At 53.2% G+C, this 27,801-nt stretch overlaps 1 protein-coding gene across 6 annotated transcripts; it reads left to right on the forward strand.

The window, feature by feature from the left end:
- Positions 1-4,295: 4,295 nt before the first annotated feature.
- Positions 4,296-27,801, forward strand: VEGFA (vascular endothelial growth factor A). 6 transcript variants are annotated; one of them, XM_072332150.1, is made up of 9 exons: positions 4,296-4,583; positions 5,234-5,880; positions 11,208-11,259; positions 16,351-16,547; positions 18,315-18,391; positions 18,779-18,811; positions 21,491-21,562; positions 22,697-22,828; positions 25,068-27,801. In XM_072332150.1, the coding sequence occupies exons 2-9, from the start codon at positions 5,815-5,817 to the stop codon at positions 25,087-25,089; spliced, it is 651 nt and encodes a 216-aa protein (XP_072188251.1). In that variant the 5' UTR covers positions 4,296-4,583; positions 5,234-5,814; the 3' UTR covers positions 25,090-27,801. The 6 variants fall into 6 exon arrangements, with proteins under 6 accessions (XP_072188251.1, XP_072188250.1, XP_072188252.1 ...); XM_072332151.1 differs by lacking the exon at positions 21,491-21,562 and having other exon boundaries at positions 4,297-4,583; XM_072332152.1 differs by lacking the exon at positions 22,697-22,828 and having other exon boundaries at positions 4,298-4,583.

The following is a 27,801-nucleotide window of genomic DNA, read 5'->3' on the forward strand; positions in this document are numbered from 1 at the left end:
GGTGCCTATACATTTCACTCCTTTCTGTTGCCAGAACAACTACAGTTGGCCAGTAGTGGTTCCCCAGCTTTTCACCCTAAAGGAAGAATCCATCTCCCAGATCTCCCCGTTTCATTGGAGAGAGACATTTGGGTCTTGTCATGCAGATCTGAGTGGAAGTTGGGGGAGTGCTTGCTGGCGCCGTGCCTCTGCAGCAATAATCCCCTGCTTCCTGGAGGGAGACGAGAGGTTTTTCCTACCTTTGAAGGAGAAAGAGGCTTCTGGGTTCTGGTCAAGCTTCTTGTGAGCAAAAACAGGTTTTGCCTTGAGGCATATCCACGCTGCCATCCCCGTGTCCCCACAGTTTCATCCGTCAGACTGTGAGCAGGAGGGAGTCACTCCTTGATCACACATCACTTGTTTTTTTGCTGTCTTTCTCCTTGATGTGGAGCACCAGCAACTTCTGAAAGTCGTGTGGGGCACGGGTGCAAACCACAGCTGCTGTTGCTGAGGTGTGGGGAGAGCCTCGTGCTCTTCTGTCCTGTAGCACACTGCATTTGTAGAGTTTGGCCTTTGCTGCAACTCTGAAAAGCGGTGTAAGGTGATGGAAGGGACTCGGTGGACCCGTGGCACATAGAATAGGTGTTTGGTGGGTTCCTCTGGACTGAAATCCCATTTGCCCATCCTTGCAGAGGGCCACACATGCTGACTGTCCAACTTCTGATTCAGTTGTTGCACTGCCATATTTGTTGTTCAAGTCAATATCATTAACAACCACTTGACTTGAGGGGAGCAATAGGCATGCTTTTTGTTCAGTTTTATTTTTGTTTGCTAGTTACAGAAGTGTTGAGTCCAAGTTCAAATCATACCTCCTTCAGCAAGCAACATGTGTCCAGCACCTGGGACAGACATCAAGTGACCAACCTAAAACAATAGAACAGCTTTCCTGAAATCAGCCTTTGGCTCTTCTACCCATAGCCATGAAAAACACCCACTCCCAGCGCTGTGAGTGTAGTATATGAACTCTGGGACAAATGATAACAAACGAGCCCAAATGAAACCTTCCCTCCAGGAAATGATTTAATAGGTAAGGCCGCCCCATCAGATTTCTTCTGGGACTGTGATGTAAGTGTAAGGTGAAGTACTAATGCAACAGTCGTGTGTGTGTATTCCTACCAGCTCTGTTAGATGAAGATGTATGAGTTGGGGTGACATTAGGTCCCTTAGGGTGACATTATGTGCACTTCGGGCAGGAAAAAAGCTGCTCTGGCATCTTGATGTCTCCGTAGACGTTAAAGCAATGCTGCTGCTAACTGATGAGCTGTCCTGTTACCTTCACTTCTCACAGCCTCAGCTGCTTGCTGCAAAAGGATCACACGAGGATCCAGTGAGAGACAGGAAGATGGGCAGTGGGACAAGGGGAGTGACTCCTCTCAACCTGACACAATAACAGACTATGAGAGAAGCTCCCAGCGTACCAAATGAACTCGTGAGGACAAACCAAGGGATGGTGCTGCCCCTCAAACATTTTTCTTTCATTCTTTCCAGGAGCTGAGGATCTCTGGGCAAACTCGGAGTGATAGAGGCGAGTGAAACTGCCAGTGGGTGGTGCATGGGCATCTCTAATGCTCGCAACCGCGAGCCTCGTGCTGCCCATGCCCGCTGCATGTATTCTATTTAAACCACAGCAGAGGGAGCGTTGGCAAAGCGTCTCGGCAGAGCAACCTTTTGTTATACCTGCAGCTGCTCCCTTCCCTGTCAGCACAACGGAAGCAAAAATAATCCCAATAACGGGGATCATGCAGTTTGTCAGTTCGCTGCCTTGTGATGGTGCTGCTGCCCACGTGGCCGTAGCCTGGTGGTGACTCTCCCGCCGTTGTGGCTTCTTGCAGGGAAGGAAGCACCCGGAATAGCCCCAGAATCGCTGGGCTCTGCTCACCTTGCTGCCTCTCCCAGCAGCCTGCTCTGTTACGGCCTTCTTTCCACTTCCTCACGCTGCTCCTGGGCTGAGCGCCGAGGGACCGTATTTGAAATCAGAGCGAGCAGCGTGTTAAGAAATAGCTCTGGCACTCAACTGTTTAAAATTACTCTTTGTTTCCCTGACTTCTCTCCTAATTTAGACTATCCAAACCCAGATTTCCCCCCAGACTTGCCCATGAGATGAAGTTCTAAGAAAATATTGTTTTGTTTCATTTGCTTTTTAACGTCCACATTTCTCACATTTCCCGTTCCAGTTTCAAAGTGGGGCTGAGCTCCCCCCACGGGCAGCATTCGGGCTGTTATTTTGGGGACCTGAGAGAGGGGAGGAAAATAAACAAAGCTCAGGGAACGTGTTTCTTGGAATTCCCCCTTTTCGGCCACAGGTTCTGTGAGGAGAGCTGGTGAGGTTACCTACATCCTTCTCTTTTCAGGTCAGAGGAATGGGACGGAGGGTATTACTAGCATGGGATGAGGCATTAAAGAGATGGACGCCTACATTTAGGCTCCTACGTTTGTATTTTGAGCCCCTCAGTACGGGCTGGATTGCGTGCCCTCTGAAGTCCATGCCAACGCTCCCCCTGAATCCAACCTGCAAGATGGAGTCCTCAATGATGGCCGGGTTCTGCAAAGTTCTCCACGTCTCACAGCTCCGAGCGTGCCATCACTCAGCCTCTCTGCGAACCACACGCCTTACTGATGTGCCTAAACGTGGAGCTCCTGCTTTTCGGTGTTCCATATTTAAACTCCTGCCCCTCGATTCCATCTTCCTTCCCATCTCAGGGGCTGTAGACGTGATGAGGATCCCACGGCTCCCAGTGCAGCGCGGCACAGACACGCGTTTGCTTTTTTTGGTGAGCGCTGCAGATCCTGTGGCAATGTCAGCATCTCCTGTCCCCGTATTTATTACGGTGTAACTCTAACACGGGAGGCACATGAGTGCCCACTCTCGTGCCAGGATTCGTGCAAGTGCATGACCATTTGCACAACCCTTCACACGCACCGCTCTCCTGGTAACAAGATGTTGGCAGGTGGGAAGATCACAGGATCCAGACGAAACCTAAGATGCCGTGAGCAATCCCGTAGTGGTAATTTTAGAAGCTGTGTTCTGTACATTATTTACAGTACATGGTAGCTTTAAGGGGGTAAGGCTCTCCCTCTGCACTGCTGGATTTAATCTTTTCCGTTGGGTTTCTGTGTGGGACTTTCCGAAGTGCAGTAGCTTTGGGGATTTCATCCATCCAGAGGGAGGGGGGAAACTGCAGCTTGTCTGCAGCAGAGCTACATTCATTCATAAATTGCTCACCCAATGGGAGAGGAAAAAAAAATAAGGCCCCCAGGACCCTCATGTACCACACAAAGAGGAAGCTGCTTTCTGCTGGCCCATGAGCAGAGGGCTGGCGGGAGGCAAGGCTGCTCACAGAGCACTATGGGGATGCCAGAAGCGGCCCCTGTCTCCGAGATCTCCCATCTGGCATTACCTTCAGCAACTAAACATCCCCTACACTCCTCTGGGGGATGCTTGCAGCCTCCCTATCTCTTGGAGGCTGTTTTTTGGCAATCGCGGTCCAAATACGGGAAACTCCAGTTGTTTTGGACGGATATTTGTTTCTTCAGAGACTCTTTGCAACAATTAGTTTAAAAAATAAGAGAGAGAGAGGAGAGAGCAAATGAGAAAGGATTCTTTTGCAATGCTTGAACAGCAGCCACCTCTCCTCTGTGGTCCCTAAAGGCCTAGGTCCTACTGCAGGCTGGGTTTGTCCCCAGGGGTGGAGAAGCTCAGGGGGTGGCCGCACTCGTGGCACCGCAGCCTGCACGGGGCACATGGGGCTGGAGCTGATGGGGCCGGGCAGAGCCCTCGCTCATCTCCCGGCCTTCCACGGGATGGACGCATCCCCCTGTCCCGTCCCAAGGGGAACACCTGATTCGTCTTTAAGTATGAACAAAGTGGAGAACGGGGCTGAGGTCCGCCGAAATCAAAGACTCATTTTTTGTAGGTTTTTTGTTGTTGTTGTTGTTAGCTCCGCGTGTTCCTCTCAGCCAGCAGGTGCCTCTATAGAGCCAACGCTTCGCCTGTATCGCAGAGCTGTGGCACGGCGCTGGAATACCTGCTGCTTCCCAGCGATAACACGGCCTTGTCTTTCACCGTGCCTCCCCCATCGTGCAGCCCCGGCCCCGGGTGCCCGCCCTGCGGAGGGTGGCGGCAGGAGGGACATTTCGGCGTGCCGACACGCGCGTGGTGCTGCTATATCACGTGCAGGGCAACGCCGCGGGGACGCGAGCGAAGGAGCTCGGCCGCGGAACGCTGCGGTAACCCCGCAGACGGAGCTGCCTTTTTGCCCTTCAAACGCCTTCCCAGCAAGCGGGACGGGGGGTTTGCCTCGTGGAACGCCGCGGGCGTGCGGTGCGGGCAGGCCCTCCACCTAGCGACTATCTTTGGATAAAGGGGATTCAACCCGGCCGAGGCGCCCCCTCCCCTTTAGCACATAGGTGCCGAGAAATCACCGTATCTGAACGGCGGAGGCCTTCGGGGGGGGCCGGACGGCGGCTGGGACGGCCGATCGTCCCCCGCCGCCCCCTCCCCGCAAACGGCCCCGCTGGACTTTGGAGCGATTCCCACGGACGAGGTGAATTTTGACCCGAACGCGCATCCCTCGGCGGCGGCGGCGGCGGGGGGGAGGGAGGCGGCGCGGGTAAGAGGGGCGGCACGGGAGCCCCGGGAACCGCGGTCCCGAGCGAGGCGGGCGGGGAGAACGGCGGAGGGGGCCGCAACCCCCCGCGCTCAGTCGCCTCTTCGCCCGGCGTGTAACAGGGATGGGTGGAGAGGAGGGAGGGGACCGCCGAGGAGGGTGGGACTTCTCCGGAGCGTCTCTCCCCGCGGCCGCGCCGAGCAGTTGCAGAGCGCCGGCAGCGGGCGGTGGGGCGGGCGCTGCGCGGGGAGGGGGCGCTGCGCGGAGCCGCCGCTGGAGAGCGCGGAGCGCGGCTGCCGCGGTGCCGGGGGCGAGGAGCGCACGCCGCGCCGGCGGGGGACAGCGCGCCGCGGGAGGAGCCGTGCGCGGCACCGGGACCTGCTGTTGGCTTGCCGCCGTGCTTTATCCTCTCGTTTCATTTATTTTTTCCCCACCTATACTTTGATCCGCTGGGATTTTTTTTTCCCTCCCTTTCCTGCAGAGCCTCCCCCCGCCCCGTTCCCTCCCTCTCTGGCCACTTGGGAATTTTTTTTTTTCCTTATTTTTTTCATTTTTTTTTTTTCCTCTTGCTATTCCGATTTTCAAAGCGGTGGACGCAGAGAGAGAGGCAGAGAGGGCAGGAGGCAGGCGATCCGCTCGCCCCCTCCGCCACCGTCACCCCGACGTGCGGAGCGGGCTCGGGCTCAGCCCCTTCCTTCCCCCGGGGGAGGCGACCCCGGCTCGCCGCGAAGAGGGGGCGCGGCGAAAGAGATGCATTGAAACTTTCCGCGCAAACTTCGTGGCGAGTGCGCGAAGCCGAGAGCGAGCGCGGCGCGGGTGCCTGCCTGCCCCGGCGCCGGGAGAGCGGCCGCGCACGGGCGCCGCTGTGGAGCTCGGATTGCCCGGCGGCGGGGGCCGGGCGGCGGCGGGGCGGCCGCGGAGCCTGCGCTCGGCCCTGCGGAGCGCCCACCGAGAGCGGCAGCGGGGGCCGGCGGAGAGCCGGCCGTATGGAGGGGTGAAAGCGGAGACCCCGAAGAGGAGACCCCCTTGCCCCGGAGCCCCTCGCGGCGCCCGAGAAGCGGCGGGCGCGGAGGAGGAGCGGGCGAGAGCGCGGCAGCGGGGCGGCGGCGGCGGCGCGGCGGCGAGGCGGAGCGCGGCGGGCCCCGCTCCGCGGCGTGCGCCGGCAACCATGAACTTTCTGCTCACTTGGATCCACTGGGGGCTGGCGGCGCTGCTCTATCTGCAGAGCGCGGAGGTAAGCGGCGGGGCCGGCGGCGGGACGGGGCTTTGTGCGGGAGAGACTTTTCCCCTCCTTCCCTTCTCCCTTTCCACCCCCTCACCGTCCCCCCGCTTTCCCTCGGCCTCCCACCTGCCCGCCGCTCCGGCCGCGGGGCCGGGGCGGGCGCCGGCGGCGCGCACACACGTGTGCGGGTGCGTGTGCGGGGCTGCGGCAGGGGGCGAGCGGCCGGGAGCCGCGCGCGGAGTGCCCGCGCACGTGTGCGCGCATTGCACGCCCCCGGCGCGGGGCTCCCCGCGGAGTGGCCGTGGGGCCGCGGGGCCGTGGGGCCGGGCGCGGGGCAGGGAGGCAGCGCGCTGCCTTCTTGCATCAGCCTCGCCTCCCGTCCTCCGGTCTCCTGACATTGCAAAAGGGTGTTCGGCCGTATTTGCCTTGGGTCCCGGCTCGGGTTCGTGCCGCCGAGCGGAGTTCAAAATACCTCGCTGGAAAAACAAATAAAGATCAAAGAGGACAAAATGGATCCTGATTTTTTTCCAGATTGATTTTTTTTTCCGCCCCCCCTCCAAATTCCATATCTCTGGCACCGTGATTACAAAACCCCGCGTTTTTTCCCTTCTCTTCCTCCTTGGTCACTTTTACTTTTGCCTCATTGTCATTCCTGAGCGATTAGAGACCAACTCTTCCTCCTTTTTCTTTCTCTTTTTTGTTTCTAAAAGGCGGCGCGGTGTGCAGACCTGCCCTATAAATCTGTCTGTTTCTAGAGTCCGGAGGGCTGTGTTGCCAAGAGATATTAAGGGGTTTAGACAGAGTGCCCACGTGAAAGTGGCCGTGCGCCGGGTAGGCATGGATTAGGTTTAAGGCTGTAAGAGGCCAACGCTCCCCGCATCGCTCCTCTGCTCTTGCAGGGAATGTGGGCCACATCATCTCCCACAGACATGAAAATAAAGGTCGCCTGCAAGCTGCTCGCTTGTTCACATTGTTTGTTCAGCACGGATGCTGGAAGGTAACTCCCCAATTAGGAGCCATTTCAGCTGGAACCGGAGGCAGGCTCCGCACGCTTTGTTTCTCGCCTGTTATATCTCCACTTTCCCCGGTGACAGCTGCACGTTGGGCAGTGCTGGATGGGAACCAAGGCTCAGCTCCCATCCGAGTGTGTCACGGAGCTGCGCCGTGCAGCCTGGCGGCCACGTCTGCCTCATGGGACAATTCTTTCCACCCTCCAAGAGTTTTTCCACCGTCACCTAAGACGGGACTTCTCAGCCCTCTGGTTCCTCCATAAACTTAGAGTAGCGTCTCTTCCCTGGCTGTGGGTTAGACAACTCCGTGTCCGGTGATAAAATCCTTCAACCCTCCCCTTGCTCCTTCTCCCCTCCCCTTCCTCTTCCCTGGAGACGAAGCTGCAGATCAGGTAGGGTCTGGGTCTGTCCGTGCGCAGGGGCCGTGCGAAAGCCCGTTCTGTGTCAGAGGATGGTGTGATGCAAAAAGAAAGGGGGAAAAATTATGGTGTGGTGTGGGAAACGCGGAGCGGTGGGAGGTGTTGTAGGGTAGATCCGCGTGGGACTGTGGGATGCACAGATAGCGGAGTGATGCGGGCTGTGGAAGCGCTCAGACAGACGGACGGTGAGGTCTGTCCTTCAGTTCTGTCCTTATTTGTCTGTGGGCCGCTCGGGCGCCACGGTGATGGTCGGGATGTTGGGAATGCCAGCGGGTCTCACGTAGGCAGCCTGATGGTGGCTCTGGGCACGGCGGAAAGCGCCACTCTTCACGTTGTGCTTCGGTGATAATATTTAGCGGTGCTTTAATCAGGCTGTCGTACTGAATGAAACCTAGCTAGCTAGCCAGGCGCATTGGGAAGGACTAAGGAAGAGCCGTGGAGAGGCTGGGCAGGAAGGCAGGGTCAGGCGCGTGTCGGGCGGCTTTCCCAAGGGCAAAGGAGGAGGGACGTGGGAAGCTCGGTGCTCCTCTGCCTAAGAGACGGCTCCTCACCGAGGGGTTGGCACGCTTGCTCCCGGGACGGTGGGGAGTGTGTCACGGTGTGGGCTGGGCGGTGCCGATGCTACAGGTGTCTGCCTCCACGTGTGGCCACAGCCCTTCTGTGCGGGAGAGGGAGGAAGAGGCGGTTTTGCAGTGCCACCCTCCCAGCCGCTCGCCAGCACCGAGCTCCCACGGGCTCCAGGAGGTCACGGTGGTGTCCCCGTCTCCTAGAGATAAGGGGGACGGCAGCTCCTTCCCCGTCGGCCTTTGTCCGGCTGTAGTGATGGCAGGTCCCTGCCGATGGGGCCCCGGGAACCCATCCTTTCCCTGAGACGCGGAGGGACCTGGCTCTACCAGCTGTATTGCCACGGGGAACAGGCAGCGCTCAGACACACAGGGAGGGAGAGCGCGCCTGTGACCAGACTGCTAATGATCACACACCCACCCGCCGCGCTGCCTTCAGCCTGCTTCCGCGCCAGGCCGCGCCAAGAGCTCCGCAGCCCCTCAGCTGTCCGTGCACAGCGGTCACCTTCCCCACTGCACTCCTGTGGGGAAGGAGGAGGGCCCCTCTGACAGCAGGGGAGTCCGTGCTGACACCGCAGAGGGGCTCGCCGATGCCTGAGCAACCCAAGTGGGGTCTCTTGTCCGTCCCGCTGGGTCCGTATCAGGGTGCCTGCGCTGTGCAGGCAGTTGGTGGGATTACCGACCTCTGGCTGTGTGCACAATGGGGAGGGAGCGCAGCGAGAGCCCCCTGCTTAAGTAGAAACCGCTGAGAAGAATTTCTAGCGCCTAAGACGAAAAGTGCATTAACTCCTGTCCCAGAGTCCCTCTCAGAGTGGATGGATTGTTTGTTCCAGTCCTAAACAGTTACAAAGCTCTTTTAATGAGGCTGCACAGATTAGGGGGAGGGGAAGGGAGAGAAAGAGTGCTGGTGGTGTTGGCGAGGGGGGCGATGGCTGGGGAGGAACAGCGTCATTAACCTTTTCTCTCCCTTTAGAGAATAACTTGCTCCATACTGGAACTGGGAGGAAAGGGGGAACGGGAAGGTGCAGGTACAGAGGTGTGAAACACAATTATTTCTTCGGGAGGGTTTTTGCCCTGCTTCGGGACGTGCATTCATTGTGACCTGCAAGGGGCACAAAAAGGAGCTTCCCACTCTTGAGACCAGGGCTTGTTTCCACACCTCTGTGACATGCTGAAAATCTATTGGAAAGAAACCGTGTTACAGAGCTGTTGGGTAATTCCAACAGACAGCAGAGGAGAGCGTGACCTTCAGGCTCCCACCGAAGGGCACGCTAGGCCCGCTTGTCCCTCGGAGTGCTTTTGGTTTCCCATTGCCCTTTGTGATATACAGCAGTCTGGTTTAGAGTGAGGCAGAATCCCCTGTTAGATAGGCTTTGCGAGCATTACTGAAAGGCACTGCCCAAAGGACAGAGAAGTTTCTTGCCCTGATGAGCTGACTGTGTGTTAGTGATAGTTCTGGGTGTCTGTGGAGAAGTCTGCTTTGAGCTCTGCCAAGGGGGCACAGCAGCCTCACTGCCCTGCTCTGGGCAGGCTCCGTATCCGTGTCATTTCACATCTACAGGTGGAATTGTGACCAAGGTGTAGGTGATGGCTGGAAGAGTGCTGGCTCCTGCACTGGTACACCCTGGGCAGGGAGAGGTGCTGGCCACGTGTAGATCAGCAGCGAAAGTGTGCGGCTTCTGTCTGCTTCCCAACAGCCATGCACCACGTGTGTGTGTGCGTGCAGGGAGGCAGGGGGCTTGGCAGCGGGCTGAGCAGCCTCACGCCAAGAATGGACAGCATGACCCTCAAGGTGTCTCAGAGCTAATTCTGCTCGGTCCACCACAGTCACCTGGTGTGTGAACCAGCAAGCCCTCAGCAAAAGGTCTTGGGGGCATTGTGACTTGGATAGACTGACCTGGCTCGTGATTGCTTTCCTGCTCTATGATGTGAATTGAGGCTTTTCTGCCCTTGAAGCGGTTTTCTTTTGACCCATAGATCTTCAGGAGCTGAGCCGCTCCGGAAGGCCGCTGCAGCCTCTGCTGCCTCCATTTTGTTTGTGCTGTTGCAGTGACCTTCACACTTCAGGGATGAAGCTGTTCCTAGGAACCTGCTTTTTGAACTGTTATCGCAGCACCGAGGTTAGGCACACAGGCTCTCCCCGCAGGGATCCAACAGTGGGGTGTCTCAGGCCTGGACCAGTACGCTGAGCTCAGGTGCGGAGGGTTGTGAACAGAAAGGAGAAGCGAGGAGTTTGGTCAGGGGGTCCTTAAACAAAGGGAACTGTGCACAGACACAAAGGAATGGCTGCGAGAGGGGCTCTGCCGGCTCACTTTCCTCCTCCTCTTCAAAGCTGACACTCCAGGCTGTGCACGGGGCTTCTGAGAAGGCCGTAGATGGCAAAATCCCATTGTGAACCTGGGTGGACTTTGCCTGGTCCGTTCAGTCCTGTCTCCAGCTGTGAGATCAGAAGGCCTTTTTGTAGGCTTAAATACAGCAGATTGCTGATGAAGCAGTGTTTTGTGTGTGCCTGCTTGCTGAAATGCAGCAGGTCGTGGGGCGGATGGCGTCACGCAGGTGGCAACATACCATGCAGAAGTGAAGAAACCCGAGCGTTTTGGTTCAGGTTCAGAACAGAACAGCAGGGGGAAACCTGACTTGGCTGGAAAGTTACGTCAGAGCTCCAGCCCTGGCGCAGAGCAGGAAGAGTGGAGTTTTTGTTACACCTGGAATGACAAAAAAAACACTTCCTTAGCAAAGCGGTGCAACTCTGCTCCATCTCGGTCTGGGGGTGGATCGCCTATTGCTGATCCCGCTTAGGAAATGCCCCTTGTCCCAACAGGGCAGCGAGTGCAGAGCTCGGGCCTTGTTCAGCGTTGGGGCTGGGCCCGTTAGGTGACAGTGCCAAGTGTCATACCAGCCTGTATCACAAGGGAGAGGAGGGACGCTGTGGGGTATCGCTGCACGTGGTGCCCTCGCAGCTCATCGCCTGACACGGGGCCGGGCAGCGACACCTCTGCAGCCCCCGACAGCCGGCCGTGGGTGACATTGAGAGGGGCGCAGCCGCCCTTTGGCGCCCGACAGCCCTTCTGCCACCCCCCCCCCGGGTCAGCTCTATGGCGGGGAGGCCTGGAGGAGACAGGGAGGCCGGCTGCTGGCCCAGGCCCCGCAGCAGCCCGGCGGTGCGCTCGTTCCTTTCGGCTCCCGCGGGGAGAACAAAAGGTCTCTCTGAGCCGCTGACTCGGACGGCCTCGCCCCGGGGCTCCCCGGTGGTGGCGGCGGGCCCGGAACCCCCACCCCCACCCTCCCTTCCCCGCGGTCCGGCGTGACGGCTCCGCGTCGTGACCCGTTCTCTGTTCTCTTCGCAGTTGTCGAAGGCTGCTCCGGCCCTGGGGGATGGGGAGCGGAAGCCCAACGAAGGTAAGCGCGGGGCGGCTTCTCTCGGGGGCGGGGGGCTCGGGGGGAAGGAGGCCCCGGCGGCCAACACCGCCACCTCCCGGGGAGCGGCGTGGGGCGCGGGGCGGGGGCGCCGCCATTAAGCCCCGCGCGGTGCTGGGCCCGAGGAAGCCGCGGGGCAGCGGCCGGGCGGCCTTGGAGCCGGGGCGGGCGGCGGGGCCGGCCCAGCCCTCCTCACGCCTCCCATAACTGCGAGAAGTGCGTGCGTGCGCTCGGGCACACACGCGCGCTCATTTATATATATATATATATTTATATACGCACACAAAGAGCTGAGTTGCTGCGAACAGCCTCCTAGGAATTCGCCACTGTGCCGTAGGAAGGGATTTGTCATCTTCACCGCCTGCCTCTTCCCTGCAGGCGCTGGGGGTGCCGGACCAGCCGGGACTGATCCCAAACAAAGGCCCCAGCAGCACCCAGCACGGGGCTGTGGGCCTGGGGGAGAAGGGGAGCAGCTCAGGCCCTCCTGATAGGGCCACCTACTCCCGTTCAGCCTTATTGCTGTGTGCAGAGCCAGGCTTGAAAAATACACCTTTATACTCTGGTGTGAGGCACAGAGGGGTCAGATCCCGAAGGTTCTGCTTAATGGCAGCGCAGCAGAGACCTGCTGGGGAAGTGTGCTGCTTTTTGTGTCGCTCCGGCTGCGTCAGGGCCAAAACAAGCCCTCTGCATCACTGATCTGTGCGTGTGGATAGGGGTGTGTGTGTGGGCCGGAAGAGTGGGCAGCTGCTGGGTCAGTGGGAGATGCCCCCTGCACGTCCCCTGCCCCACGTGTTGCAGCCGGTTGGCTTTCACAGCCTTTAGGCCAGCAGTAGGGTGGCAGGCAGTCCTGTTCTTAGGAATAAAATGGCAAGATGGCTGTTGTCAGAGCCCTGTCACATAGGGATGTGATCAGTAAAATAACTGCTCTGTCTCCTCCAAGAAGGAAATGCAAGCTTTCTTAGGTGGTACAGGTTTCTGGTGCATTCCAAATTACAGTCTGACTGTGGACATCGGAACCTTCAGGCTGTGGTGATCATCAGCTGCTCTCAGGCCATCCTGGCTGCGTTTTCCTCACTGCCTCCATGGCTGAGCAGAGCCCTCTCTGGTGTGGCTGTGGTGAAGGGTCTCCCCATGGGCTGTGACCTCCAGCGTTATTCCAGCCGGAGGTCAGCAGAGGGCTCTAGCAGTGTGGGCCTAGATTGGCTTTTTTTAATTTGTCGCACTCGATCTCAATTTCTGTAACTTTATTAGCGTGACAGACTGCGAGTGTGTTGCCAGAGATTTGTGGCAGCCTGGTCGGGATAGGTGTCCATTTTGCATGGCCGAAATGTCTGATTTGCTGGCGGGCTGCCGTGTGTTGTGCTTGACCCTTGCTCCTGCTGAAGTCAACAGAAGAAGGTTCAGTGACTTCAGAGGGATCAAGATGGAGCCTGCTGTGAGGCTTATTTTGGTAACCGGTCGCTCTGCTGTTGGTAGAAAAGAAGCAGTATCCTCTTCTGGCCATTTGTTGTGACCAGCTACCTTCCTGGGGACGGGATGAGTTGAGCGGGGTGTCACTCCCTGGCACAGGAAGGCGGATGGGAGCAGGAGAGAAGCTGGTCTAGCAATGTGAGCAGTAAGACTTCGGTGGTATTGCTTTGTGCTATTCCCAGCCCTGCAATGCAAATACATCAGTGAGCAAGAAGTTAGGACTCTTGGCATTACCTTCTTGGCTCTGATTCTGTCCTGCTGGATGACCTTGGAGGTCTGCTCTCAGTACCTCAGTTTATCCTGTCTGAAGAGGAGCCGTCGATGTGCCTCTGTTGCAGAAGGACAGTCCCGCAGCGCCTTTTTCCACCTGTGTTCATGGGGCCTTTAGGGTTGGCAGGAAAGGTGACTTTGTGTCTTTGGCCATTTTGTGCTCGCTCCAAGATGTCAAGCTGCAACAGGTTTTTGTTTGGGATGAACTTACTCTGGTTGGAGAGTGTAATTTTAGCTTCACCCCCCTACCCTTTTGTGCTCCAGAGAGCTTTCCACATGTTTTGTGGCACAGGAAGTTGTAGAGGAGTCAGACAAACACTCTTTGTTTGTTCCACGAGCAAAGATTTTCTGGTATAAATAAAGGAAACCACCAGCACTTGTGGCTGCACTTTTATTTTTAAAAGAACAGTGTGTCTATATTGCTGCAGAGCCATTCATGGAAAAGGAGGCAAAATGATCATAGCTCCTTTTCTAGCCTACCTTGTTCCCACTCATCTGCTGCAGATTTGGGCTCAGTCCCACCTGCCACGGCCATGTCTGCCCTGAAGAGTTAATGTGGGCCCTTGGCTGGGTTTTAACCCTTCTTTCCTCTCCATTCACAAAGATGAACCTCTGACTCAAATCTGGAGGTGTGTTTCAGGGTAGGGGTGTGTGTTAAACGCGGGATTAACTTTTAACGTGGGCTGAGGCCCGAATTGTGGGAGGGGAGCAGGCCAAACGGCGTTAGTCCTTCAGTGACCTTCCCGTTTTTCCCCGTCAAAAACAGGCGTCCTTCCGTCCCCAACACAACCAATGGAAAGGAGGCATGGACTGAATCAGCTTGGCAAAGTGTGGAATATGACTCCCGGTGCATAGGAGTAAGCGTTGCAGGGGCAGGGCTTTGAGAGATGACTGTACCTCAGTCATGTGCTCTGCTGTAGCTGTGCAAATGGACTGTGAAGCGTTGCACAGCCTACGTGTGAATTGCTCCGGTGTGCAGCAGAATCAGGGCAGTGCACCTTTTGCTGCAGGAGGTCTGACTGGCAGCCGGAGAAGGAGTCCCCGCTTCCTCTTCAGAGGCTGATTCAGGCTTTGGAAAATCATCGTGCATTAATGGAAAGGCAGAAACTCCCGCGTTGTTCATGGGAGGCGTTTGGTCCCGTCCCATCTCCCAGATCTCAAGTGCAGCTAGCAGGGTGCAGCCAAGAAACTAAAAACTCCGCAAAAAAGAGGCAAATGTGGCGTTCTGTGGCCAAGCCGTAGTGCAGATCCGATGGTATAATCCAGCTGCTTGCACAGTGTAAACATTCAGAGTGCATAGCAGACCTGAATCAGTTTCACTTTAGTTTTCTGCTTGGTTTTGATTTCTGCCTCTTTGTGTCTCAGCCAAATTCAGCCAGCAGCCTTTGATCTGCACAGGTAACCTTCACTTCCCCTCCCTCCTTTCTCTCCTCCTTCCCCGTGCAGTCAGTCTGCAAGCGTTTCTATCCAGAGCTGTGCCTTTATTGCCAGGGTTCCCAGATCCTTTCTGCTGGCACAGTGTGAATAATGAGCAGTGCAGTTCAGTGGCCGTCATTGTGCCCGCGGAATTTCCCACATATTAAATTGTTCAACTTGTTGGAACATAGGCAGTGAGTAGGGTCACTCCAAAGGGGAGCAGGAAGGAGGTAGCGTGGACGCGATGGAAGGAGGACAGACAAGAGGCATGCTGCAGTCCCAGGAAGAAGGAAGAGGGAGGGAAGGACGGGGAACAGAAGCACGCTGTCTTTTAGGCTAGGAATACCAGCAAGCAATCAGTGCCTGCCAGGCTACATTTTCTTTTCATAAGCCACTTTCTCTTTTAATAGTAGCTCACGCTCGCTGACACTTCAGGCTCCCTGGATGGGAGCTCCTCCCTTCTTGTACCCGCTCTCAGCACCGTGGCACTGTCAGCTCCGCATGACCTAGAATTAACTTGCAACAATTAACTGTGGGCTCTGAGCTCCAAGCCCTGCAGCTTTTGCTTTTCTTTTTTTTTCTTTCCTGTGGCAAAGTAACCTTTATGCCAGTTTGTCACAAGTTCAGGGCGCTTTAGAAACGCTTAGCAGAGACCATTTTTTTTCCATGATGCAAGCACTTGCGCTTATCACTCAGTTATCAATGCTGGTGCTGTAGGACTCTGTATACTGTACAGGTGGATCATTATAGTGCGTAACAGCGTGGGGCAGCTGCTCCCTCTTTGTGCGTACTGAACCATTTGAGCCATCTCCCTTTGCCTGTATGCTGGTGGAGCTCTAGGAGGCCCGGGGGGCTCCAGGTACCCACTGTTTGCAGAAGTGTGCTAGCAGCTGGGTTTTGTGCATGTGTGCTTATCTCTCCTATCTCTCATCTCTTTAAATCTCTCCAACCCTTGACCAAGCAGCAAGACGAAGCTTTGGCAAGAGACTGGGAAACATTGAGAAACGCTTGTGAAATCGGCGCAGATCGCAAGCAGTCAGTATTTGCTCCATTCAGAGGAAAGGCAGGGGATAATGGCAGATCCACCCCGTTTCCCCTCCCACATGGCCTTATTGCGGTTCGGTAGCCAAGTATGTGGTCTAGTTAATCCTGGGGGTGCTGTGGTGCTGCTTTGAGTCTCCCGGTGGGTGGCTCAGTTCCTTGTTTCGGGAAAGCGGTCGATGTAGAGACACGGGGGCTGTGACCTGCCTGCGTGTGGCAGGTGATGCTGAAGGTGGCCTCTTGGGGTGGGTGTTACGCATGGGCGAAAGAGGTGTCTGTTGGGAAGAAAGAAGCCACGTGGATGCGTTGTTCAGAACCATCTCTTCATTCTCAGGAGGATTTCTAGGCCAAGGTCTGTGAGAGGGATGCTTCTGCCTCTGGCTTATATACCCCTGCCTTCTAAAGCCCTCTGAGGCATCAACTGGCTGTTTTGAAAGGGGGTAAAAGATGAACCAATGGGGGTTCTTAATTCACATCATTTGCAGTGGCCTCTGATGCTTTTTGGCTGAGCTGATATGTTTGGTGGCAGCATATCTGAGCGTATCAGGGATGGCAGGAGAGAAGGCACCTGTGGGATGCATGGTGTCGGAGAGAGCCAGTCCAGTCAGTAAAGCTCTCTGGTCCGTCATGTCTCTGCCTTAAAGCAGTGGCAGGGAGAGGCTGTCTCCTCTTCCCCACTTCATTTGGGGTGTGGGTGGGAGGGTGTGTGGGTGTGTGTGTAGGGCAGAGACAAAGAAAGGACTGAGGCCTGCAAGACTGTTAGTGAAGAGCATAGGGTAGATGTGTTGCAACCGTCTGGCTTGTTTTAAGGGGTAAAGAACTAGACATTCTTGAGCTGAGTTTTCATTAACTTATTCCCTCCATTCCTCCCTGTAGTTATCAAATTCCTGGAAGTCTACGAACGCAGCTTCTGCAGGACAATTGAGACCCTGGTGGACATTTTCCAGGAGTACCCTGATGAGGTGGAGTACATATTCAGGCCATCCTGTGTGCCTCTGATGAGATGTGCGGGTTGCTGCGGCGATGAGGGCCTAGAATGTGTCCCTGTGGATGTGTACAACGTCACGATGGAGGTGAGGGACCAACCTGCAAGCTGGCATGCTTGGGTGGAGTAAGCAAGTCACCCATCTCAGCCACTCTAAGTCCCAGCTCCCAGCTAACCCAGAGGAAGAGCAGCCTACCCTAGGGAACTGGAAATTGTCAGATCAAAAGAGCTTACCTCTTTCCTGATCCCTGCATCCAGTATTACACCCTACAGAGGTGAAAAGTGAGCTTCCTGTCTGTATGCAAAGCTAAGAAGAGAATCTGTTTTTCAGTGACTCTGACCCTCATTAGTGCTCGAATACACAAGCTAGGACTATGCAAAGGAGGCACTTACCTTAGAGAATGCAAAGGAACATTGCTGATGCTGTTAGCTCTGAGGCCCTAGAGAAGATGCTCCCCAGGCCCTTGCTCTACCTTAACTCTGCATTTGATCCACACAGCTGTTGCTTTCAAGGCAGCTGTGTAGTGCAAAAGGGGAAAGCCTGCCAGTACTCTCTCCTGGAGGGCATGTGAGGTCAGCCTTTACCAACAGAGCAGAGGATTTGGGTCATTAGCTACATTGGCACAGCAGGGGTGGGAAGGGTCTCTAAGAAACGCTGCTTCATTGTCAAGTGGGAAAGCCTTTCTGCCTCTGGGTGTACTCCTCCTTTATTTGGAGGCTGCTGAATTTATTTGGCCAGACAGACTGGCCGTGATAGTGAAGGCTGGGCACATGGGGAAGGCTTAGAGACGCTGCTTAGAGAGCTTTGTCACTGCCTTTGTCAACCTGGATCCCAGCTTGTACCTGGCATGGTGCTTGCACCAAGTACGCTTTACTTGTAGTTCTCACACATATGTTTGTCTCTCACCCTCTTGAATGGGCCCTGTAAATATTGCCATCAGTTTTTTAAATGGATGAGAGAGACATGCAGGACTGTATGATTACTAGCCAGTGCTTTTCACTTGTGACCTTAGCTGTGTTTGAACTCCAGGAGAGAATCTGTCTGTGTCCTTCTGTGGTTCCCCTGTGTTGCTTTTCCTCTTGCAGGCTCCAGCTTGGGTCAGAGCTTACTAGCACGGCGTAACTAAGGATGGTTTTCTTACCATTCCATGCTGAATTACAGGTTTCGACTGGCATGCCCACATGCTTGTAAAGGATCAGAGGTTCTTTAGTGGCTAACTCTAGAGGTAGTGGTCCAGCCAGGTTCTGGACTGAGAGATTGTGACAGTACATGCAGAGTTTCTAATACAGTTTCCCTGGAGGAACACTAAGCTGGGGGCTGAGCGAAGTCCGGGTCTGCAGGGGTGTTTTAAGCACAGAGCACCAGATTTATTCTGTGTGTCATCTCCGAGAGAAAGCGAGATGTCAGCTGGGAGTGAGTGGTGGCTTAGGGAAAATTAGTTGGACATGGAACATTTGCTTTGGGCCTTTGCTTTAGGCTGAAGCCTGCCTCTGTCTGAGAGCAGGCTGGATGTTCCATCACTGTCTTCCTAGTATTGACCAGGGCTGACTGCTCAGGGAGACTTGCTGTGGTGTTACGCCCTCTCCCATGCCTGTCTCCAAGGCAGTCCACCAGTTCTGGCACCTTGCATGCATGAGCAAACAGAGCTTTGGCACGAGACTGGTGTTGTCGCTTGCTTGTGATCAAAGGCTTTCCCTGATTGGAAGAACAGGGCCTCAGAGCCTGTTCAAACTCTGCCATGCTTTTCCCAGGAGCACCTGGAATGCAAATGCTTTTGCTACTCAGTGGACTGATTTGGGGCCGTGAATATAAATAGTGGATGGGCAGTGACCCTCTCTGTTTCTTTCATTCCAGATCGCAAGAATTAAACCCCATCAGAGTCAGCACATAGCGCACATGAGCTTCTTACAGCACAGTAAATGTGACTGCAGGTGAGAATGGAGCAGCACTGGTTCCTCTTGCAGTTAACTTATTCCGAGCCTTTCCTTTTGTTTTGCCATTGTGTTGAGACTGTTGTCTCCACAGTTGGTTTGCAGTGGGATGACAGAGCCTGGAAAAAGAGCTCCTTTGCTTGCGAGGCTCCTCCATCTCTAGATATGACAGGTGGACAATGCTAGCCTGCGGCCTGGGGTCTTCCAGCCTTGGTGAGGTGCAACAGGAGAGCAGTCACTATGAAGACTGCTTAACTTGTGCCACAGGCATCCTGCAGTGGCAGCTGTACATGTCCTTCCTGGGACTTGAGGAATTTGGAGATAATGCTGGAAGTGTATATGGTAAACTCCCTTTTAATGATGCCTTTGTTCTCTCTTCTCCTACAGACCAAAGAAAGATGTCAAAAATAAGCAAGAAAAGTAAGTGACGAGCTTTTTCACCCTTCTCTTTTGGTGGTTGGTTGGCATTTCTTCTCCCTAACACCCCTTGCCCTTTTCCTTGATTGGTTGGAGATACTCACTTTGAGAAGGTGTTTTTGGAAATGGCGTATGGTAGTGCATGGGGCAACACTCTGAATCCGTTCCAGGTGGGCACAGAAACCCAGATCTGACGGTCCTTCCTACATACCCCAGACCTGGAGCTTGCATGACCCACAACCATGGCAATCATTCCTAATGCTTTACCCCGAGTCAGGGAAGTCCCGTCGTGTGTGTCCTACCAGAATGGATTCAAGGTGCAGCCCCCATTCTCCCTTGCCTCCTCCTGGGGTATTTCTGGTTACTGCATATCGCTGCCTTTCTTTATTAATTTTTTTTCTTGCTGCTTGAGTGAGGACTTACTCGCTTCTTTCATGGCAGCCTGGGTAGGAGCTCTGCTGGCTACAGGGAGAGGTGGCAGTGGAGGCCTGGTGGAGGCAGGACTGATGCCATGCACGATGCGATGCTGTTTTTGGTTGGGTGGGTGCCTGGGAGGGCGTAAAGGAGGTGGATGTCCTGACTGGGACTTGGTGGAGACTTTCAAGAGAGTTTTTTTGAGCTGATGGATTTGCTCTGGTGACCTGAAGAAGGTTAAGGCACAACCTTCCCTTTCCTTCCTTCCCAAAGTAAAAAAGTTGTGGAAAGGAGATTAAAAAAAATAAAAAGCTCTCGCCCTGCAGTAGTTGCAGGGACGATCACAAAACGTGGAACAGCACGGACAAAAAAGGGACCTCTCTGGACAAGAGGGTCAGCTGGACTGCGCATGGCTGGGATAGTGCCTCTGCTGTTTAGAGGTGCGGAGTTGGAGAGGAAAGGGGTAAATACTGGGAGATGAGGCTGAAACAGAGAGCAAGTGAAAGAGAAGGAACGTCATTCACCCCTTTCCTGGTGGTTGTGGATTTCTAGCTGCCTTCCAGCCTCTCCTCCTCCCCCTGGAAAACTGCTCGTGGCTGCATCAGGCTGCGTGCAGCCAACGCTCCCCTGTATGCAGGGCCGTGTTGGGGACGGTCATCTGCGTGGCTCCATGGTTTGAAGGTGTGTGAGTTGGGTCTGTGTGAGCTCTGGTGAGGATGGGGTGTGGGTGAAGCAGCCAGCCCAGACTGCGTTGCATTCCCTTTCCTCTTCTAACAGCACCTTGACTGCTCTTTGCTGGTTCTGCACTCCCTGGGGAAGGAAGGGAAGGGATGGGAGAGATTGGTACGCTTTGATTTGTTCTGGTTTGAAAGTCCTGTTATATATCTCCAGCCTTCAGATTGATTTTCCTCTTCCTCACCACTTCCCTGTGTCTCCTGACATGTAGGGCAGCAGCTGGGAGTGAGCTGATGCTCTGATACACGTCCCATCAAGAAGACTGAAGCAGGCCTAAGAAACACCTGCGGTGGTGTTCCTTTCTGTCCCCCTGCTCCCCTTTGGCTGCCCCTTCCCAAGATGGGCTGCCCTCAGGCAGAGTGTGGAAGGAGGGAGGCTGCTGGGCTGCTGTAGGGCTCACATGTCTAACAAACCCTGGTGCTTGCCCCAGGGCCTTCTCACATGCCTGTCCTTTGTTGCTATGCTGATGTAGTTCAAGGAGCAACCAAGGCTCCAGCCTCCCCCTGCTCTGTGCTTTCACTGGGCTACAGAGATCCATGGTTAGTGTCCAGGCTTGCATGTCCCAGCCCCTTCCTGTCTCGGCTCCTGCCTGAAAAATCAGGAGCAGCAGGTGAATTTTTAAGAGGGTGCTTTGGCTCCGTCCGCTTGTCTGTCTGTCAGATCTATGTGGAAAGCAAAAGTAGGGAAGGGCTGGATGGAGGAGGAAAGAAAGGAAAATCTGAAAGCTGCTTGCAGTTATCATCTCCTGGGTGTCCTGATTGGGCCAGACCTCCCTATTCATCCTCAGTTGCTCATCATGGAAGATGCTGATGGCGTGTGAGCAGAAAGTGAAGTCTTCCTGAGCCCACCAAGCCACAGGCAGTGGTAGGGTGGATGAGCAGAGTTTTCAGGCTGCATTCCCCAGCTCCCATGCAGCAGCACTGCTCAGATCAGGCCTCAAACCTTGTCCCCAGCGTAGTGAGCCCAGGGCCCCATTGCTTCCATCCCATGGCAGGATGGTTGCCATCCCTGCAGTGGGGCTGCTGGGTGTCCCCTCCTTGCCATCAGATCATGGCAGTTTCTTTTTCTCCATGTCAGCCACTGTGAGCCTGAGCTTGTCTCCAGAGCTGGTTGTCTGTGCTCGCTGCAGTTGCATGATGCTTTCACCAGACTTCCTGATTCCTTCCCCTCTCCACCGCCCTGCTGCCCCTCCTCAGAGGTGTGGGTACCCACAGAGGCCCGTGGATGCCGGCAGCCCTACACGGAGGTGGCCTCAGTGCACGCTGTGTCCCTGGCGCTGGCTTGGCTGCGGGCAGGCTGGTGGCGGTGCTGCAAGAGGGCCAGAGTGTGTGTGTGCGAGGTGGAGGTCTGTGCTTTGCTCCGGGACTTGCCTTCCAATCCTGCCTCATGTGCTTTCCCCTCCCAGCAAGGCACATGGCTGTGTTTTTTTTTCTCTTCTTCCTTGCGTTTTCTTCTGTTTTCTCTCTTGCTCTCCCTCTCTCTTTCCTTCTCTCTCTCTTTCTCTGTTTTTTTTTTGTTTTGTTTTTCTTCCAGAAAATCAAAGCGAGGAAAGGGGAAGGGTCAAAAGAGAAAGCGCAAGAAAGGCCGGTACAAACCACCCAGCTTGTACGTTTGTGTCCTCTGCTTGTAGACTCTCTTCCCTCCCTTTCCCCAACCAGTCCGCCTGCTTGCTGCTCACTCAAAATCACACCCTCCCCCCCAGTCACTGGTGGGCTGCAGGTCCTGCAGGGGCAATGCTGGCGGTGGCACCGCTCTGGCACTAAGGGTGTCTCAGGGAAGGTGGCTTTGGCTTGCTCGACTCTCTCTAACCATCACCGGTGACCATTTCCCCTGGGCACAGAAGCGCAGGCAGGTGCCCCATTCCTCTTTGCCACTCCTTTGGCTATAGCTCTGTCCCGCGCACTGTCCCCTACTTGCCTTGTGCCCTCGCTGCGACGGCTGGTGAAAGACGAGCTGGTGCCTGCCATGCATGTGTGTGTGTGCGTGCGTGCGTGTGTGCGTGTGTGTCTGGTGGAGTCACAAGCGGAGAGGAGAGGTGGGACGGTGGGAAGCCGGAGAGGGGGTGCCGGGGAACTTGGGGGGGGCTCTCTGTCTCTCTCTGCTGAATTTGGTGGCTTCTCTCCCTGCCTCTTTCCACCTGTCTCCGTCTCTTTCGCTCTCTCTCTCACGGTGGTTCACAAAATCCTGCATTGTAAATTCACAGTCCTTCAGAGCAGGCTCCTAGGTGGCAAGGTGGAGATGGGGCTCACAGAAAGGAAGGCAGTACAGACTGCAGGTGTAAGCACACGATGCTGGAGCCCAGCTGCTTTCCAGCGGGGACAGACCCTGCGTATTTAACTCATTTAGCCTCTGGCTTCTTTCTACTCCAACAGCCCACTTCAGAGAATGCCTCCCATTGACATCTCAATAGCTGGTTGGGACATCTCACCTTCCCATCCTTGCTTCTCCCTTCTTACTCCCTGCGGTGTATGTCAAAGGATCCAATGCAGCATTTGTGAATACTGTGCAGAGAGCCTGTTTTCTTTCTCTTTACGCTAATGCAAGGGGATGCTGTCCTGACCATGTCCTGGGGCTGCTGGGGTGCTGCTGGAAACCCATCAGCCCTTGACACTCCAGTGGGCAGCATGGGGGCTGCGGGAGGGGGCAAGGGGATTGCTTTGATGTTTAGGGTGTTGCATGTGTATTTTCTTTCTGCTGAAGCGCTGTAGCTTAGACATCTTTCCTTTTGCCTTTTTGCAGTCACTGTGAGCCTTGCTCAGAGAGGAGAAAGCACTTGTTTGTACAAGATCCCCAGACCTGTAAATGTTCCTGCAAATTCACAGACTCACGTTGCAAGTCGAGGCAGCTTGAGTTAAACGAGCGCACTTGCAGGTTTGTGTCCTGAAGGATGAAAGAGAAACACACAGAGAGAAAGAGAGAGAAAGAAAGAGGGGGGAGCTTGCTTCCTGCTGACTTCTGGCAACAGTGCTATGTGATCACTTCTTTTCTCTGTCCTACATGGGCCAGAGGGCAGAGGGAGGACTGAGAGGAGGACAGCGATTCTCCGTGCCAGGGGGCGGTTGTGCGTTTCTGATATGCTGTCAGGACTTGGATGGGGATGGGTGTTCATACCTAACATATCCTTTCCCCTCGAACAAGCTTGGAGTTCATACTGCTGCAGTAGCTATGGGGAGGGTCTGTAGCCTTCTGTACATTATCTGTGTGCAGTTCTAAGAGTACCATTATACAAAGCCAAATCATTCTTATCTGGCTAAGGTTTCACCACCCCTATCTTCCAAGCCCTTTCTGTGTGGCTTGTGGACACTCTGTTGCGTGCAGAGGGAGGAAGGCCAGGCCACACTCTCATTCACCTCTTTGTTCTTAAAAGCCAGGGAGAGGACCTTGTCCTCTTGCCCTGCCCTCAAAAGTTCTTTTTTCATGTCTCAGCCAGAGTCGTGGTTTGAGGGGTGAGGGGTTGCATTCAGGGCTGTGGTGTGGGATACAGCGAGGTTAAGCCTGTTGTAGGTGAAGGCATGCAGAAGTCTCTGTTTCAGACATGCGAGTTGGTAGATGGAAAAAGACACTGTGTGGTTAGTGTCTACTCAGAGATCCACTGTGAGTGTATTGCCTGGTTACTACCTGTCATGCTCCCATCTGTAACGTAGATGTGTAGAAATTGATCCCTGGTTCTCACCTGAGCTCTTTGGTGAGCTTAGCAGGATCTCTTGACTTGCTCTATCTATGTGTGCATCTCTGGTGTGTCATCATTCCACCTGTTGAAGAGAGAGGCGTAAAGATGGAGTTGCTAATGAGCCCTTGGCTGTGACTCCAAACTGAGTTCGCAGAAGTCTAGGAGCTTCCTCTTGTCGGGGAATATTACAGGAACAGTGACTGGATGATGAAAGATAAGGGAGAGAGATCCATGGTCCTTTGTTGGCTACATCCTGATGGAGAAGGCATCCATTTGCCTGCCTGGAATTGGCTAGGTGACTAGGGCTGCTTCAGGCAGCACATGCCAAAGCCAGGGAGGCATCTAGCGTTGCATGAGCAGTCCGAACTGTTCTTCATTACAAAGAAGTTTTCTGGGGTGCTGCAGTCGGAGGGGGAAAATAATTGATGGAGGGGCCAGAATACAGCAGCTTCTGGAGTTTCCCTCCTGCCAGTGATTATAGCCCCCAAAGAACGAGACCAGACTTTACCTTGTTATTTTCCACCTGCTCTTGCACCCTATCCCTAGAGTAACTGGAAATTACCTTGCAGAGTTTAAAGAGTGAGAAATAGTACAAAGTACAAAGAAAAACAAACAGTACCCCAAATAACTTGTGACGGCAGAAGGGATTTTCTTGTGTCTTTTACTAGTCCCTGTGTTTGGTGGGATGATTGGCACTCAGGCAGGTTTCCAGAGCTGGTCTGTTGGCCGGAAAGATAGCAAGGAGTCCTAAGAATGGGTAGGTTATCTCTTTCCAGACAAAAGGCTGGTTGAGTCAAAGTTCCTCCTGCTACATCTCCTTGTAAAGTTAGAATTGGGTCCTAGAAGGGAGGGCAGTTTTTTATTTCTCCCACTGCTTCTTCAGGCTGCTGCTGCTGCTGCTCTTTGGTGCTAACCCCTGCTCATGGCAGCCACTGAAATGAGAGGCACTTTCTTTTCAGCGGAACTCTTGCTTGCATGAGGCTTTGTTGTCTGCATTGCTTCCAACCCAAATAGCAGGCTTAGGTGGGGAGCTGGGGGAGTGTGTCTTTCCGCATGCGTTGCTTGGCTTTGTTTTTGTGTGTCTGTGTGTACCTATGTGTGCATGTTGTGAGAGGGTGCAAACAAGACACTCAACTCAGCTTGTGAACCAGAAGACCTTTGATCCTACCCCTAAATTTCCCTCTGTACCAGTGCTCCCCCCACACCTAGGTGAGCCTGGGGGAATAGAATTCATCGACCCACTCACGGGTTGAGATTCTCTGCTGCTCTGCCCCAACTACACAGCACTTCACCCCACCAGTGACGTCATGCCATGTCTTAACACCATGTGCTCTTAAAACATCAGCCACTTCCCTTTCTCCCCTCCCTTGCCCTGCTTGCTTCCCCACCACAAACATTAACCTCTTGTCTTTTTCTTTCCTTGCCTCTCCTCTCTGACAGATGTGAAAAACCGAGACGGTGAGCAGCGGAAAAGAAGGGGGAACAGCCCTGTTTCTGGAGCCTGATTTCTCGCCTGGACAGAAAAATACAAAACAAAACACTAATCCAAATGAACCCTAAAAATGAAGGATCGGTAGAGCACAGCACTTTCAGTACGGACGATGGACTCCGGAAGGAACATTCCCCAAGGCACCCGCCGCACAGAATTCACCTTTGGGTTTTGAACTGTTTTATTTTATTTTATTTTATTTTATTTTGTTGTTTTTTTGTTTTTTTGTTTCATGCTGCTAAATAACAGAGCCAGGAAGACTATAGGGGTGTATTTGATGGGTTTTCCCATGCATACATATATATGTGTGTATACATGCATATACATATATATATATGTATATATATTTTAACCACATCTATATATACATATATGTATATCTTAACCACACACACACACACACACACACACATATATATATATTTTATATATATATATATATATATACTGATTATTTTTTTTTAACATTGCTAATGTTATTGGTGTCTTCACTGGATAATACTCGACTGCTGTGGACACAAGCGGGCTACTTGGGGCATAAGAAACAAGCTAAGACTGGACTTGAGTAGAAGCGCTGGGTGTAAACTTCTTAACTCTAACTGACCTGTGCGGCCTCCGCTGTTTCTCTATAGAGTGTGCTGTACCACAAACCACCTTCTCCTTGCCTGGGACAGGGAGGAGAGGTGACGGAGAGGATGGGCAGGGAGTTCCAAAGAGCGGCATCCTAGGGTGCGATGGGTCAAAGGCCAAGGAAATGGCCATCTGCGTGATCAAGGATTCCTCCTCCCCTCTCTTCCCCCAACCTTCGCCCTTACTCGTCTCATAACCTGCCTGCCTTGCTGGGACACGGGATGTCAGTGTACATTTTGCGTTGACTTTATTCGCTATAGAAACTTTGCCAGAGAGAACATGCTGGCTTCTCTTAAGGATGGTGGGCAGCTGATGCGCACTAACTTTCCCTTCAAGAAAGTATCACAGGAGTCTAGATTTACCCGCCCTTGGTGGCTGCAAAAGGACACAAGGCCTGCAGTGTGATGAAGCAAGAATGGGGACCGGTGCCTAGCCACAAAATTGTTCAGCACTGTCTGCTTTCTTCATGCACAGAGCTGCCACTCAAGAGCATCCAAGATGCTTACGGAACATTTCTGGAAAGGGATATTAATCAAAAGTATATACACAGTAGGGGTGTGTGTGTGTGTAGGTGAATGTGTGCATTTGTGTCTGTGTGCATGTATGTTGTGTTTTTCTCTCTTTTTTATATATATATATTTATTTTTTATACATATATATATATAAAAAATAATATATATGTATGCCAAGATGGAAGGGGGGGACAAAGAAAGCAACTTTTGCTGCCTTCCGTTCGCACATCCGGTGCGAATGACCTTTGGGAACGTCAAGGTTCTTTTAATGACGTAGCGTAATTACCAGGCTCCTTTTTCCACTTCTTGGTCTGGGAATCAAATATGAAGGCAGCTGGAATCCCTAAGCCGTGCCTGAGAATCTTGGCTATGTGTGTAACTGCGATATACTCTGCGGTGTATGTGGAACCCACCTTACACACGCGCACACGCACACACACCCCTGAAAGCGTGTTTGTACATCTATGTGGATATATATAATCTAGTTCTGTGATTAAAATTATTAATAATAATAATCATCATCAAAAAGGTACTCGGTCTGTGTCAGAAATCTGCCAAACATCATCCGCAATTGAATTTTCAACGCCTGATAATGTACAACACGGAAAGCTTCCAAAAAGAGACAAGACAGTCTAAGAACAGACTCACAACAAGTGACTACTAACCACTAGGAACTCCCCATCCGAGTGATGACTTTCAGGAGAACACACGGGTGGGTGCTTGCATCTGCAATGTATAATACTCATGCTGCATCGTGCGCAAGACAGAGGCTTCCGATGGGGGGGAGGGAAGAGAAAGTGTTTTATATACTTATTTAATATCCCTTTTTAAATTAGAAATTAAACAGATAATTTAATTAAAGAGTAGGGATTTTTCAGTATTCTTTGTTAATATTTAATTTGAACTATTTATAAGCCGTACCTCTTTTTTTTTTTTCTTTTTCCCCCCCCTTTTTTCCCCCCTTTTTTTCCTTTTTTTTTTTTTTTTTTTTCTTTTTCTTTTTTTATTTGTACTGGTTGTGTATAAATTTAACTTTCCTGTTGTCCCATCCCATCTCTCCCCAATTGTTGGCAGAGTCAGTAGCATGTTATGGGCAGTTATTTAATTAATTTCTCTAACACCTACCCCTACACATTCCTATTGAGACAAAGGTTAGATATACATCTACATACTATATATATATTTGGCTATGTGTTTGTATATATATATATATGTTTATGTATATGTGTGATTCGGATGAAATAGACGCTACGATTTTTTTATATATGTAAAAAGAAGAGACAGGAAAAAATAGAAAATTCTACATCTTGAATCTCTCTCCTTTTTAATTTTAATATTTGTTATCATTTTATTTATTGGTGCTACTGTTTATCTGTAATAATTGCGGGGAAAAAAGATATTAACACTACATATTGTGTCTAGTGAGTTTTTTCAAGATATTCCTTAGTACATATTTATTTTTAAACAAAGAAATTACAGATATATCTTAAAAAACCGACGACGACGACGACAAACAAACTTTTTTTTGTATTAAAGAATTTAA

Source organism: Excalfactoria chinensis, chromosome 3 (assembly GCF_039878825.1).
Source record: "Excalfactoria chinensis isolate bCotChi1 chromosome 3, bCotChi1.hap2, whole genome shotgun sequence".
NCBI lineage: Eukaryota > Metazoa > Chordata > Aves > Galliformes > Phasianidae > Excalfactoria > Excalfactoria chinensis.

Bases quoted from the DNA above. Each gene is read 5' to 3' on its own strand.
- VEGFA (XM_072332149.1), top strand. From the start codon at position 5,815: ATGAACTTTCTGCTCACTTGGATCCACTGGGGGCTGGCGGCGCTGCTC. The intron at 5,881-11,207 runs GTAAGCGGCGGG...TTCTCTTCGCAG, and splicing joins TCTATCTGCAGAGCGCGGAG to TTGTCGAAGGCTGCTCCGGC. The intron at 18,812-18,978 runs GTAAGTGACGAG...AATCCGTTCCAG, and splicing joins GTCAAAAATAAGCAAGAAAA to GTGGGCACAGAAACCCAGAT.